This window comes from Barbatula barbatula (genome assembly GCF_947034865.1).
Source record: "Barbatula barbatula genome assembly, chromosome: 11".
Taxonomy (NCBI): domain Eukaryota; kingdom Metazoa; phylum Chordata; class Actinopteri; order Cypriniformes; family Nemacheilidae; genus Barbatula; species Barbatula barbatula.
This window is the reverse complement of record NC_136774.1, coordinates 16,386,153-16,402,113: the sequence shown is the minus strand read 5'-3', so window position 1 is coordinate 16,402,113 and position 15,961 is coordinate 16,386,153. Positions and strand designations below refer to the sequence as shown.

Sequence of the window (15,961 nt, the reverse complement as noted above, 5' to 3'; positions counted from 1 at the left end):
GTCACCAAACTCCCCCTACTCGCAGTGAGTTGTGGATAATATCAGCCGTTAGAGAGTGCATCATTCTGCATTTCGAATTTCTACCGGAAGTAGTACACCATCCGGTAATCTTTGGAATACTATTTTCAACATACTATGATTTGGGACATACAAGTTCTACTTTCGAATATTATTAGGACAATAAATATGCTGATTTATTGCAAAAACACTTGAAAGAGCAGCGTTCAACCTGGTACATATCCCAGAATAACCTACTGGATGACAAGCAGTCCGGCTTCAAAACAAACCACTCCACTGAGACTGCACTGCTATTGGTCACAGAAGCACTGCGACTAGCTAAGGCGCAGTCTAAATCCTCGGTCCTGATTCTGCTAGACCTATCTGCAGCGTTCGACACAGTCAATCACCAGATACTACTGTCAACCCTGTCATCTTAAGGAATCTCAGGCACTCCTCTTGGCTGGTTGAAATCCTACCTCTCCGGCAGATCATTCATGGTTTCATGGAGGGGCTCACTGTCCACAGCCAACTGCCAACCGGTCCCTCAGGGATCGGTGCTTGGACCACTCCTCTTTTCCATCTACACAACATCCTAGGGAGCCATCATATAGGCATGCGGCTTCTCCTATCACTGTTATGTTAACGACACCCAGATTTACATCTTATTTTACCCAGACGATACCACTGTAGCAGCTCACATTACAGCCTGCCTAGAAGACATCTTTGCTTGGATGAAAGATCATCACCTCCAGCTGAACCCTGCCAAGACAGAACTACTCATGTTTCCGGCACACCCCACAGTGGAATACTATATCACCATCCAACTTGGCAATACCACAATCACAGCCAGGAACCTCGGAGTCATATTTGATGAACAGCTGTCCTTCTATGATCACATTGTAAAGACAGCTTGGTCGTGCCGATATGCCTTATTCAACATTAGAAATGTTAGACCCTACCTCACTGAGCATGTGGCACAACTCCTTGTCCAGGCACTGGTGATCTCAAGGTTGGACAACTGCAATGCTCTTCTTGCTGGTCTTCCGGCAAAGGCTATCAAACCACTCCAGCTGGTTCAGAATGCAGCAGTAGGCCTCATCTTCCAACAGCCCAAAAGGGCTCATGTGACACCACTTTTATTTCTCCACTGGCAACCAGTAGAAGCCCGAATCAGATTCAAGTCACTAATGCTTGTCTACAGGACTATCACTGGATCTGCGCTGGCATACTTTCACGCTCTCCTACACTCCTAAAAGTTCAGCAAACCAGCGGCGTCTTGTAGTGCCTTCTCAATAGGGCAGTAAAGAGATTTGCCATGTGATGTAATGACAGGTTGCATTAAAAGTCCTACATACTATGGGTTCTCATCTGTTCTTTCCTTGTCCATAAAACGACACAATTTCTGTTAATTTTTCGTTTACATAAATAAGAAATTTAATTTAGGTCATTAATTGGTTTAAGACTTATTTGTGTTTTATAATTATTTGTTTATGAAAGGTGATTAGAAAGTTGAATTGACAAAGTGTATCCGTTAAGCCACCTGTTTAAAATGATCTTGAGGAAAATTATCATGTAATTTGAGATTATCTGTGAGTTAAAATAACAATTAAGCAATAAATAAGATTGTCATAACAGAATATAACAGAAATGTAAATAAACTGCTGAAATTAAGATCAATTTATAAACTGCTGAAATTAAGATCAATTTAAGAACAAAGCAAGGTCAATGTTAATGTTACATTAGCTTTACATTGTACATGAAACATGTATTTTGCGGTATTAAACATGCATTTATACTGATTCTTTAAAAAGAACACAAAGAATGGCCTTCTCAGATGCCATAGTTCAACTCTTGCGTCATCACAACATGGGCTGTGTCCAGAATAGCCCTCTATACACTCATTCACTATTCCCTATATTAGTCCACTTGAAGTAGTGAATGAAAACGAGTCAATGAATTCGGACACTAGTGCCCCAGAAGTGTTGTGTCAATGCCGGACATAAAGTGTTGCTTAGTTCGGACTTGCAGTATAATCTTTACCTAAATAACAGTAATTTTTATGTGTAAGTAATAGACACACAACAAATATTGTATTGTGTAAATAAATAGACAATAAATAAATATTGTTTTGTGTAAATAATAAATATTTTCTTTGTGTAAACAACGCATTCACAACCAACATTAATTTTGTACAATATTTTTTATTTGTTTAAGGAATGCATACATGTAAATATCTCAATGTATAGTAAATACATACTTTTTTGTGACATGCAGTGCTCCTGCACGACTGTTTATGTACCAATTTCTCTATCAACAGTAAAATACATGACTGTTATCTGTCACGGAAACTAATAAAATGTTTTATTATTAATTTTCATCTGTATGATTCCTGTATTGAAAATAGGGCGTGCCTCAAGGTGCATTATGGGTGTGGTCAAACCGTTGAGTGTACATTGGTTATACTCGTTATTGCGGTGCATTATGGGATTGCACTCAACAATGTCCACTTTAATTTCGGACACCACTACAAAATGGATGTCCCTTCAAAAAGTGCACTATATTAGGTTATAGGAGGCTATTTCGGACACAGCCATGGTGTTCAACCGCACCACCTTTCCGTTTATAAAACGTTTTGTCGGGGCTGAACGCAGCCTGTATTTTATCCACTCACGCTTCCGGTATGCCAAATCGCGCAGTGAACATTCGCATTCCATGCACACGTTTCTCATTATATGTTGCATCCACCAAAGCATCCTTAAATAAGGCCTGCTTTTTTTTCAACTGTTTGCAATGGGAGCACTGCATTTTCCTGCTAGGAGCTGAGCACGGTGACATTTTTACCGGTTGCGTAAACCAGCGCTCGTCAATCTCATTTTTTTACCCCGTTGTCCAATCACAGTGAAGGACTGGGGTGGGACATTTACCACACCCACCAACCGGCACATCGTATTTACACAGCCCACTGTGTATGTTCAACGACTGAAAAACAATTCGGTCTCCGAGTATATATTTTTGTATCAGACTATATTCCCGGACTACTACAATTTAATACTAGTTGATTAAACTGATTATAAAAGACAAACACTAATTAAACACATTAATAAAGACAAACACTAGTACAACATTACTCCAATGGATATTCTAAATAGCCACCAAAGTGTCTAATTTGAGGAAAAAATGCTTTAAAAGGCTTTGGTGGACATCAGTAAGTATTTGATTCAAATTAAGTATTTTATTGTTATTTAATGAAATAACATTTTGATATATTCTGAAAAGTTAGAATTAATATATTTAGTGTGACTGTCTTTGTTGTGTGTTAGACTGTATGTCAGTTACTCTGAATAAAATTGTAGGTGTAAATGTTAAGAGTAAGTAGTTTGGCAAAGAAATTGGAAAGAGGTGTTTTGAGGAGAGGAAGAAATGGTGAAACTGTCTGACACCCATAAGTTTTAGAGATGACTGATTCCTTAGACATTCAAAGAGAGAGAGAGAGAGAGAGAGAGAGAGAGAGAGAGAGAGAGAGAGAGAGAGAGAGAGAGAGAGAAAAGAGGCTCGCACAGGAGAAAAAATGTACATAGGGTAATGTAATGTGACTCCAGTTTAGGCCAGATTGGTAGAGTTTAAAATCTTGTATGGTCGTTTTTACGGTCTGTGACTTCTGATGATATGATTGGTTCTGATGATATGATTGGGAACATCATCAGCTTCTATAGAGCACATCAGGGTGCAACTTTTGAACTAAATAAAAAACAAAGATGGATTGTGAGAAAAGTTTTGTTTCTCCTAGACAGCAATGAGATTAAAAGGAGACTCATACAATTTTTGACCCGAGAAATCTGTATGTAATTCTATTTATTTTTACAAGAAACATCTGAAACTAATTTGACACCTAAATGAAACATGATAACTCACTACAAGAGTTCTGAGCCATGAAAGGATAAACTGTAATTTTATACAATGCAATTTTGTACTCCAGACAAGTTTATTTAACTCTCATAAAGCACTTCCTGTCACTCGTTTATTTTCACGTTTTATGTTGACTTACATTGGTGGGTCAGACGGGCTCAGGTTTCAATACATTTCATGTAGTGTTGGTTTGTTTTTCACAAACATAGCTGGGTGTGATTCAGAAAAGGCTGGCCGCTGGTATACATCACAATAAATCTGTAATGTATGGTATATTATTTAAAGTTTAGCGTCTATAATGGCCAACAGTGCAACAGGTGTTTCATGATGGCTGATGTTGCCTTAGCAACAGCCTGTCCCCATTACAGTTAGCTATGCAAATGTTCTATTTTAGTGTTGGTTGTGTGGCTGTAAAGAAAAATTTAATGACAACAACAGTATAGATTTTTCTTTATGCTACATCTTTCAGCAGATATATTATATGCTAACAAACAATGAACTCCTCTTGTTCCATGAACCAAACTTCTATTTCCTTGAATTTAAAAGATAAATGGTTTAGTCTAAGTTTGTATAAGTACATAATTGAAAAATAAATTATGTAGTAGACTCAAGTGCTGTGTCTTACCGCTTTGTAAGTCTTCTTCTGACCGGCGTGTTTGGGCGCTCTACCAGGATCCACCCCCATCTCAACGTGCATGGCATAGATGATATCAAAAAAATCCTCCACCACAGCGACCCGCTTCAAAGAGCTGTCCTGGGTTCCCCCACCATCTGAACACTGGATTGAGAGAGCGAGAGTTAGAAGGAGAGAAAGAGACAGATCGGAATTATATTACATTAGGGGGCAGTCAAATAAAACAATCTTTCATACTTTTACTGTTCATACTTTATTATATTTTCAGGTCTTCATGCAAATTTGTAAACTCTGGGTTAACATCCTCATACTGTGTCTATGAGGTCAGTAACATTGACCAGTATACTGCAGTCTGCTTTGGTCGAATCAGGAGTCAGAGTCACAAGGCACTGAAATCTTTATAGGTGAATGTTTTTATAGCTTTGAGTGTTCACATATTAACTTAGTTCTGGGGTACACACTCCACATATATGCTGATCTCAGTCGCCTAAACAGCTCCTTGGATGCGTCTATTGCTGCAGGGTTTTTTGAGTATCACCACTGGGGTTATTGTGACTGTGTATACGGCTAAGTGAGTCTCTCAGTGTAGTGTATCATTCAGACTTTCATTGATCTGAATCTAATATTAAGTCATCCACAGCTCAAGTGGTTTTGTAAAGAATATTTCTTCCGTTAAGATTTGTGTGTGTGAGATGGAAATAAGAGTGTGGTTGTAAAACGCTTTCCTGCAGCATTTTAAAAATAACTGCTTTCTTTGCCACAGACATACATGACCAGCCCCACCTCCCACCACTGGCACCTTCAACCCTGCTTTCCATAAGGCTGACCCCGTTGTTATGGCAACCACCAGCATTCTAAGGCAGGTGTGTGGGCCAGCAGGTCATGTGACACCTGCCGTATTTTTCCGGGCCCAAATGACACCTGGCCTTTGTCTTTGTCTTAAATAAAGTTTCCTGTCTAAGTTCACTCAAAGATCACAAGAAACACTAAACAAAATGGCAAAACTTTCTGCTATTGGTTGACAAACAGACAACCTCACCCTAAACTCAGATGACTGGCTGACTTAATGTTGCTGTGTCTGGCTTGTTGGAATGCACAAACAGAGCAATGTTTTGCTAATGTCACAGTGTTTACCATTTTTAAGGAAATCCAATAATTGGCCTACAGTTGAAAGCACATTGAATGATGATAAAAGAAAATATTAGACCATTAAAGAAATTACACACTTCAATTTAAACTCCTTTATATTTCACAAATAATTCACACATCTATACTAGAGACATTTTGGTTTAGGTTATTGCTTTTTTCTTTCAGATTCTATAATGTAGACAAATGAAGTTAGTTTGTATTTGTTTCTAGTTTAATGTGGGCAGCAGGTGTGTGTATATGTGTGTGTGCGAGGAAGCTGTAGACAATGTCCTTCCTCTTATCATCCTCTCTCTCATTCTTATACTATTAATTCCTTTTTTTGATACCCAGAGGGCCAAAATGTAGTTTTTTTCATTTCTCCACATTTTATTTCTCTATAGCCTTTTCTAGGATAATCCTTTACCTCTTTCCATCCCTTCATTCTTTTCTTCTCCTGTCCCGCTCCATATTCCCTTTCTCTCGCTCCCCCTTTCCCAAGTGCCAGGTAATGAAGGTTGCCATGGCAACTAAAACCAGCACACCGAGCGGACTCGCTTTAATCCAGGCCCTCTCCAGCCGCCCGGCTCGTGCATGCGCTCCCTTCCTCTCGTCATAATTATCACTCTTATTATGCCATGATCAGTCAAACATGCACAAACCTCATTTTCCTAAGCCATGCCGCATCTACAATAGAGATAGAACCCGCTCTGTCTCTTTGCCCACCAGAGAATTTTCCAGAAACATCCCTCTAGGACACAAGATGCGGGCTGCTTCCATTCCTCTGAGAAATCTGTGGCGGTAGCCAGTGCTTATTTGAGCCTTGTGGCTTGACTCTCTCTGTCCTACAAACATCTCCATCTCAGCTTGATTGTTCCTATCTGGTTGCTTTCACACATGCGATCACAGACACAAACATTTCCTCCACAACCCCCCTCTTTCCCCAATCTGAGGGCGCATTACAGTGTGGGACAGACTTGTGTGGGTGAATAAACTAGGCCATCAGGACCAAGGCGATCTGCTCAGCCTAATCTTAAATGGCCTAACCAAACCCTGAAACTGTATCGATGTTAATGGGTAGGTGACAAATAAACCGCACATGTGTTCTATGGTGTGACATGGCAAAAATATTATATTATTATTAGTTTGTTAACAGTATGGAGTAATGCTGGTTACAAAGGTGCAAAAATAAATCCCAGATTTAAAGCGAGAGGTAAATTTTTTTATTTATAATGTTGGTGCCTTATCAAATTTGTAAATGAACGTACATAAAATTCACAATCTCACTGCTAGATGTCAATAGATTTCATACACTGGACCTTTAAGGAAAACAAAGCAGGCAAAATGAGACCTAGCACAGCTATATCAAATCTGTAGCCAAGGACGACAGTCAGTTATACAGTTGGTTAGCCATCATTATACCAAAATGTTATTGCATGCCACAATTTCCCTAATTTTGCGACCAATGTGCAATAAAAGTGATAACTATTTCAGAAGCCTTGCTTAACTAAATAAACGCGGGACCATTACTAATCCGATGTGGCAGCAATCCGTTGTGGCAGCAAGTACGGCATGACTCACAGACACAGATAGACTGTGAATGTTTTAGCTTCAGTCCTTCAGATCAAATGTACACACCTCTCTTACTCTTCCTCAAAGCACAAAAGCACAGTGTTTAAATTCTCAGGTTGAATCGGCTCTCTGTTCCTGACATGTAGGAACAGCATGTGTGTTTGAACTGAATGCAAGTGTTTAATCATTAAACCGCTGTAGAGTTGAACTAGAGTGTGTGCATGTAAGCAGTCGTTGCTGGGCCTAAAAGTGCACGATTTCATCATTCTCTCATCATTTTTAAGAAGATCTGTGAATAGTCAACAGTCGCAATCAGTATTTCCCTTGTGAAACTCCACCACAGTGTATCTCTGTTTCCATCCCTCTCTTTCCCTTCCATCTCTCTTTTCTCTAGACCTGGCATGCCTTTGCATTTTACAGATGTGGCATATTTTTTTCGATCCCCATTTTCTATTCTCTATTCTATTCTTTTTCACTCTGCTTTTCTCGGCCTTTCTTTCCCTCTCTCTCACCCGTCCCGCTCCAAACAGCTCTGTTGCTAGGAGACTGGAGGGGCTGATTCGGCAAGCGTCCACCCCCGACCCCCCACCCCCTCTGGCAGTCGTGCGCACACACACATTTCACAGTGAAGAGTCGTACACACAGGGCCAGTGAAAGGAGGTGGCATTAGAAAGGAGGCAGCTGGGTCACACTCGCACACACATGCATGCATGGGCCGGCAGAAAAAAAGGAGCCCTAGCAAATATTTACAATGATGAGGGAGAACAGATAGACTCGAGCAGTGCAATCAAATGTGAAGCAAGCTGGACATTGCAAGCGATGACAGTGACAAATACACAGATGAGTCACTCAAATGATCAGTGTTTGGAACAGAGCTGATGTTATTCGCTTTAGACAGATGTTGTTATACTGCATATGGCTGTAATGTTCACATTCTGTAAGTATAGTGAAAATCATAAGTCAGATCTCACCTCTTGTTTTCAAGCCTTACAATTTGAGATATCATTCATGTACATTTTAGAAATAGTTTGGGGCGACAATATGAAGTGTAATCGCAATTGTAATTGTGACGTCTGCTTTTTGAGGCACCGCTAATTATATAGGAGTGATAGTGGCTCGAGTGGTGTATGATCTCAGACACCTAAACACTTAATATCCAACAGTATAATTATGAATTGGCTTGTGTGTTAAAGCTGCCATAACACATTAAAGTGATAAAGCGCTGGAGGGAAAAACGGGGTGGGGGGTGATATTTGTATTACAGTGGAGGAGCCACTTATGTTTGTGTGTGAGAGACAGAGAGAGGAACTGTTTTAACGATACTGCAGATTCAGATCAGCTCGGCACAAATCTGATAACAGGTCGCTTCTTAATGTCCCGGGAGGCCAGCACCAGGTGTGGACCCATATATCGTTGATGCACCTTCTCTCAGCATGAAGCTGGGATTTAGAGGAGGTTAGGGTGCAGGAAACTGTGCGGGAATTTGTGCATGTGAAGGTCAAGGAAAGAAGGATGAGGTGTAATCCCTCTGTTGCTCTCCTCTCTCCACGTCTCCTTCCTTTTTAGTGCAACCCCCCTCCACAAATTGTCTCTGTCTCCCTGCCACTATAAGTTCACAATGCCCCGCTATTAAATCCACATTACGCCTGTCTATTGCTACTTCTCACTCGTTCCTCATTTCTGACCCTCCCTCTTATTCAGCTCCTCGTTGTACCTCTCTCTCTCTCCCTCTCTTTGACAGGGTGTGTCGAATGCGTTCAGCTTCACGTCTGGGCGATGCTCATCCCAGCTCCATCTACTCCCAGTGCTTGCGTTATCCAGGCACACAACTGATCATTAACTGTCACCTGCGTTAGCCTATAACCACACACAGGCCTTTGGCCTCTATCATGCTGTCTTAGAACCAATTGCTGAAACCATATTGATTCATTACTAAATATATAGATGTGGTTGCTTAAGCCAAACAACAGGAAACAAGATACTTGTTTGCATATTGGTATAGAATAGTTTTGTGCATGCTCTGAGGTGTCTGCTTGTGACCCCTGTGTCATGGTGTAATCGTGGGATGGGGAGGGGGTGCAGACAGTGAGACAACCGGACAGGATCGCAACGCTAATGAGAGACTGCAGCAGTTAATTACAAAGGAGAGAAAAAGAGAGAGAGAGAGAGAGAGTGGCATAGAGGGTAGGGAGGGAGGATGTAAGGAGGGGTTGATGGAGTGAGACACTCTTTTGTCCCAAAGCTGCATCCTCCCAGAATAGAGATGGAGGCTTTTATTCGCTCACAAACACACATATACGTACACACATGTCTTCTCTGTGCCGCTCAGGGATATGTACTGGGACTGTGTCTGTGTGTGGAAATCTGTGTAGGTGTGTGTGTGTATTTGTAGGAGCTTTCTTTCTCTCTGGTAGGGGGAAGGCCCTGGAGCCAGTTAAAAATGGTGTTAATTTCTTCTCCTATGGGAGAGGAGAACAGTCTCTCCATGGCAACAGAGAGAAGGAGCCAAGGGGAGGCACACCAGAGCAGCACCATCCTCGACCCTCTCTTAACACACACACACAAACATATAGTACACACAAAAATAAATACATTTAGCCAATATACATGGGCCCTAAACGCACACTCATGCATGTGATCACATACATAACCACGTGCAAACCTCACAAACTACATTTATACAATCCTTCTTATGGATCTACAGATTCCTGGCTGTCCAGGAGAATAATAGGATCAGGCATATCAACAAAATGTGAATGTGGATGCAAATGTATTAAATAATGTGAGATTAGAGATACCGGATCAGATTAACTACTACTGAGTCAAACACCAATTTCAAAGTAGGAAACGTCTGACTTTCAATTCCAAAACTGAAGTGGGTCAATCAGACAGAGTGTGTGTGTGTGTGTGTGCGTGCGTGCGTGCGTGTGTGTCTGTGCATGTTTGTAATCAGAACAGTTCTTGATAAATCTAGGCACTAATGTTTTTCTGATATGATTTCTAATTACACAAACTTTAAATCAAACAAAGCAACATTTAGTTTAAACTGCAAAGGCCTGAAGCAGCGTGTAAATGTGCAGCTCTAACTGAGCAGCATTTAACTTTGGTCATTCAATATTTCACCTAAAGTAATTACACAAATTGGCGTTTAATAAGTTCACATTTTCATATGATTCTTGAGAAAAAGGTAAACACATGAGTTGCTGCCCGTGTTGTAGGGCCCACATAGGTCGAGCCCTAAATTCCCCACTAGACTGCTTAACAAAGATTTTTATTATAATTGAATTATAAGTTTAATATTAAATAATAGAAATTAAAAGTGGATTTGGTGGTGGAGGGATAACAGATAAACTAATATAAGTGTGTCATTTATGCATTTATATACATGTTGTGTTGTTATTGACATAAGTAGGTAAACAAATCCTTAATAAACAAAAGCTTTTAGCTATTGAGTTTTGCCTAAACTTCATGAGATTGGACAGTGAACAAAGCTTATGGGATTTGTGGCTAGGGTCGCCAAACAAAATTAAAATAAGATGACATTTTCAACAGGTTTCCCACTTTTCCCATCTGCTATTGGTAAAAGAAAAAAGATATTCCCACCCCAACTAACCCAGCTAATTGGTTAGGTCAGTCTTGCTTTAATAGGCACCACAAAAGCAGTGTTTACACTTTTGGGGCAGATCAAACTAAAAATAGCTTATAGTCACATTACACTGGGACAGAAGGAAGTATTTTACCAAAATTGTGTAATATTTATGATCCTATGCAAATAAACAATATGAGATCTAGAATGTTTGTGTGTGTGGAAACTGTTGCTGGACTATGTTGCATGCCACCAGTGTGACAGGACTGTCCTGTCAGTGGGATTTTCATGTTGTATCCTGCTATTGCAAATGCATCATGCAAAACTGTTAGCATTCATGCAAATGGCTGGTAGATAAAAGGCCACTGTTGAGGCAGAGGTGGCATGTGTCTTTGGGTTTGGAGGGGGAGCCGGGGGACGGTCTGTGTGGAACCCTTTTTGCAGATACGCTCACTAATTAATCAGTTAATGAGATTGTTGCCAGTCTTTTCTCAGCTATATGCTAATAATGGAATGGAGAAGTGGTTTGCTACAGTTAAAGTCCTCCTTTCTCTTGTTTGAGTGTGTGGCTATTTGTGTACTCCTGTTATAGCTGTCATTTTGCGTGTTTTTGAGACCAGTGAGAGACAGCCTCTCTTGAGCATTTTTCTATATATATGTTAATGATATTTTACCCTTATGATACAATATCAGTTGGATTATTTAGATGGGATGGTTAATTTTAAATTACATTTTACACATGAATATATATGGGGACACTAGCGTGTCACCACAAAAAATATCATCCTGGCATTTCAAAATATCTAGAGACTACTCCTTTTGTTTACTGGTCCCAAAATTCACTCATCGGATATCCAACCATTTCAACAGATATGATGCATTAGGTTACAGGTATGATGTAAGACACCAAAGATTTTCGGAAAGAACTGTTTGCTTTTGTATCTACCCATCATCCTTCAGGAGATATGACAGATGAGTGAGTTTCGAATGCTTGACCAGAACATTTCAACAGCTCAGAGAGTATGAACATGCTCAAGGTTCTCTCGCCATGGGCCTGTACCGCAGAACGCAGACTAAACCCCCACACTGCCACATACAAGGCGATGAGGATATTTCTGTTTCCGTTGGCATAGCAACAGAAAGCAATCATTTCCCTCACTTAAAATCTTGCAGCATTCTTTCTTCTCCTTTGCCCTTTTAATAAGGAAAATCATTAAAAAAAGTCTCCCTCACGCTGGACTCTTCAGCAGTTTGGAAAAAATCCACTTCAGATGAAGGGGGAAAACTAATGTGGAAAGGTAAGGAGATGAGGGAAGTGTTTTTGATGTAAACTGTATGTCAAAGGAGTTTTACACACACACACACAAACACTTATTGAACTCGGAGTGGTCGCAAACGGGTATCAGATTGTATGATTGTGTGAGTGTGTTTTTGCTCCCAATGTTAGCCACAGGACATAACAGGTGATAAATGAAGTTACACCCCCTAAGTGAGAGGGAGAGAGAGAGAGAGAGAGAGAGAGAGAGAGAGAGAGAGAGAGAGAGAGACAGAGAGAGAGAGCTAAAGCAACAAACAGAAAGAGTAAAAAGAGGATCAAGAGAGAGAGTGAGAATACTAAAGTGATACAGAGAAAGAGTTTGACAGACACAGAGCAGAGCGAGCTTGTGATGCCCTGCAGCTGAATTCAGCACCACTCTCATAAAAACAAAGTCTACAGTGGGTCTGTGACACAACAGATACATATTTAATAGCTTTATAAATGATATGTAAGCTGTGAGCACAGTCAGCACTGACAGTATAACACAGTTCCCTTAACAAACACACTTATCTTCTCTCTCCATCCCATCTCTAAACTGAAGTATTTACGACTATTTTACAAATTGTCATGCACATTAAGATAAATTCGCCTCATTTTCACCAAACTGTAAAATAGTCAGCACTTCCCGTCTGTTCTTCCCCTAACTCTCTCTTAAAACCAGACAGGATACCCCACCAACATACACACAAACATACACTCCACCACCAGCCCGGAGCAGCCCCTTGCTTCATCTTTCTCCCTCCTCCTCGCCCCCATAAACTGAAACTTGGCACACCCATGGAGCAGCTGCATCAGAGAGGCCCTCCTTAACTAAACCGCATCCCTCACTGCACTGCCGTTTCAACCCACAACATGGCACCCTGTAGCCATGGTACCCAGGGGTAGGTGAAAGAAAAGACAGTTGAGACACACTTGGGAGGGTAAAAGGCGGACGGATAGGAGAATGTTGAGATGGGAGCAGGCAGGGAGCACCCTGGATGAAGTCAATTTTGTGTTTATTGCTGATGATAGAGAGAGACAGAGGGTGAGTGACTGATAAGAGACATAGTCTCCCATACACTATCTCTCCACACAAAAATAGCTCTGTGTCTCTCTCTCACACACACCAAGAAGCAGGAAGTATGGGCTGAACATTTTTTATAAATTAAAATTTTAATAAAATATGCACATAGAAACACACCTACTGTACGATTCTAGGTTTAAATATGTTTGCATAATACGCTGTCCTATCATTAAATATTGTATATTAAAAACCAGACTGATTTACAGTTGATTTATTGTTTATGACATGCACAAATCAGAGTGGAACCATAGAGATTTTTGTGCCACACTTTGTCTGTATCTTATTACTGTAAAAGGGTCCCTGGTTGACTCAGTTCCTCTACCTATTTGGCTCTGTATTGTTTGTTCTGTCTTTGTTTGTTGTCTAATTTGCGTATATAGAGCAGGTTGGGGAGCATCCCCTACTGTTTAATCCTTAATGAGATAATAACGCTGATGTGAACATCGCTCCCTCAATGTGTTTGTGTGCCTGGATGGTTACACTTCCTTGTTTTTGGACGGTTGTGTCACGCTGATTCGCGAGGGGCTCTGCAGGGTTGGTATTAGAGGAAGTGACATCAGTTTAAATTCATTGCCCTTTGTGTGAAAGCTGACATGTTCCATATTTCAGTTCATTCAAACTATGATTATTACATATATGTTATTACATCTTAACAATCTGAACATTTAACATGAATAAGCCCATTGTCCTGAAAACACAGTGGCCCAATCCACAAAACTTTATTAAAATGTGTAATTGAACCGAAAACCTTTAGCACTTGTGACAAACTAGCCCTGCTCTCCCTATATATGGCCGTAGATCTGATAACCTCTTACACATGACAAATGTGGTTATCTGTGTGACTGACAGATCGTTTGAGCGATGTACTGTACAGCTTTCCTGTAGCATGGTCTTGACAATGCCAAGGTCGTGGGTTCGATCCCAGGGGATTGCACATGCTTAGAAACAAGAAATTTATAAGATAATGCAATGAAAGTAGCGTCTGCCAAATGCATAAATGTAGTTTGTGTCATAAAGTGACAGGAGGCCTTATTAGGACGCAGAGAGGCTCCAGATGATTGCTGAACAATATAACAAATGTGGACATTAGGGAGCTTTTAAATTATGATTGTGAAAGCCAGTGTGTACAGACCTGAGATCAGCCTGATACATGTCCTCAGAGACATGTATGTGTGTGTCTTCGGGAGAGGGGCATATTTAAGTTATTTTTTAATGCTTCATGAACTTCACAGTGACATCTATCTTGATTTCAGTACGGGATAGTTTATGGCCACAGGCTCAATGTATGTCATTTGGGTGGTTAAGACCACACTTCTGTGTGGACTGTCAAGTGTGGTAAGAGTTGTTACTATGTTCAGAGTTCTGCCTCATTTCTTTTTAACACAGTCTTATGAATTAAAATCTCACTGGGAGCTGCCTGTTAGGAGCTGCCAAACGGTTGCATAGCAATTATCTGCTAACAAGGATTAATCAACACTAATTTAGCTTTGGTTGTTTAAAAAAAGAAGGAAAATGTAAAATGAATGTAATTTTTTGTACAAAGTGATCAGGAGATTCAAACGGTGGTTCCTGCTGTCATGAGTGCTGATCCTGTTTTCAAATAATCAAACAACACAAGGATTTAATATGAATACGTAACAGGTACGAACAGCCATTAAAAACAGTTTTGTCACCCTTGTTCTTAATTTACATGCTTATTTTTCTTTAACTGAGGTGTGCCAGTCTCTGGGGAGTCAGTCCCTCCTGCCTTGCAGACAAAGGTCTGTTGGTGGGACCCCTTGAGGGCAACACTCAAAATGGTGTCTGTTCCTGACACTCTGAACAACGGCATTATGCACAAGCGTTAGAAAAGACCACCTAATGTCTCCAGCACGTATATCTCAGCCTTTACTGTACAATAAATACAGTCACATTTGCATGATTTTATTTAAACAGCACATATTGTTTCTAAAAGCCTTATGTTTATAGGTCGTGATTATTTCTCTCCAGAAGGAATTGTTAACAAAACTATTACTGGCCACAAACTGGATCTTTAAATTCGCCCCCAGATCTTCATGACCAATGCTTATTATGCATATAAAATTGTAACATCATGACGAATCTTCGTTGTGCAGATTTTTGGGGCATCCAACTGATCGCTAATGAAATACAACACTGATTCTGTTCTGCTTGTCTTTATCATGGTGGATTCTGTCATAGTCCTGGGATGTGCGAGCATTCTGGAGCAGAACAGGTAGGTTACCAGAGCAACGGGTACCAACCGTCCGCTCCGCCCTCATCCGGCACAGAACAATGCAAGTGCTCGTCCTCTCCAGAATATAATAAATGAATACAGCGTAGGAGACACATTTTCAAATAAAAGACGATTTCACCTTATACTTACAATAAATGTGTATTTTTTCTCAAATGAACGGGTTATGGCTCTAATGATACATTAATAGCGAAGCGCGAAAGAATGTCAGCGCCTGATATGCCCACATGAGGAGGATGGTGCGCGAGACCCTCAAGTGGTCCAAGAGCAAAGTCCCTCAAACACCCATTCCAGAACAAGGGAACAGCTATCATACAACACATTTCACAAAACATCGATCATTTGTGTTTAAACGTGCATCACATCCCCGGTCCCTCGGGCAAAATTTCCTTTTGCGCGTGCACCACGGCATTCCCAATAATTGGGTACACCAGCTCACCATACGCGGGCATCCGCCTGTCATCGCCCAGTCACGATGCGAACAGTGAAAACTGCGCTGTGTACCA

General features: G+C 40.6%; 1 protein-coding gene across 1 annotated transcript in view; it reads right to left on the bottom strand.

Annotated features, from left to right (window-relative positions):
• The window catches only part of nol4la (nucleolar protein 4-like a), a gene marked incomplete at its 5' end in the record, with an annotated part of 34,681 nt that overhangs the window by 17,930 nt on the left and 790 nt on the right, over positions 1-15,961 (bottom strand). The window contains one exon of the mRNA XM_079468510.1: positions 4,532-4,684. Within this exon, the coding sequence (XP_079324636.1) occupies positions 4,532-4,684 (153 nt within the window). The remainder of the gene's footprint in view (positions 1-4,531; positions 4,685-15,961) is intronic.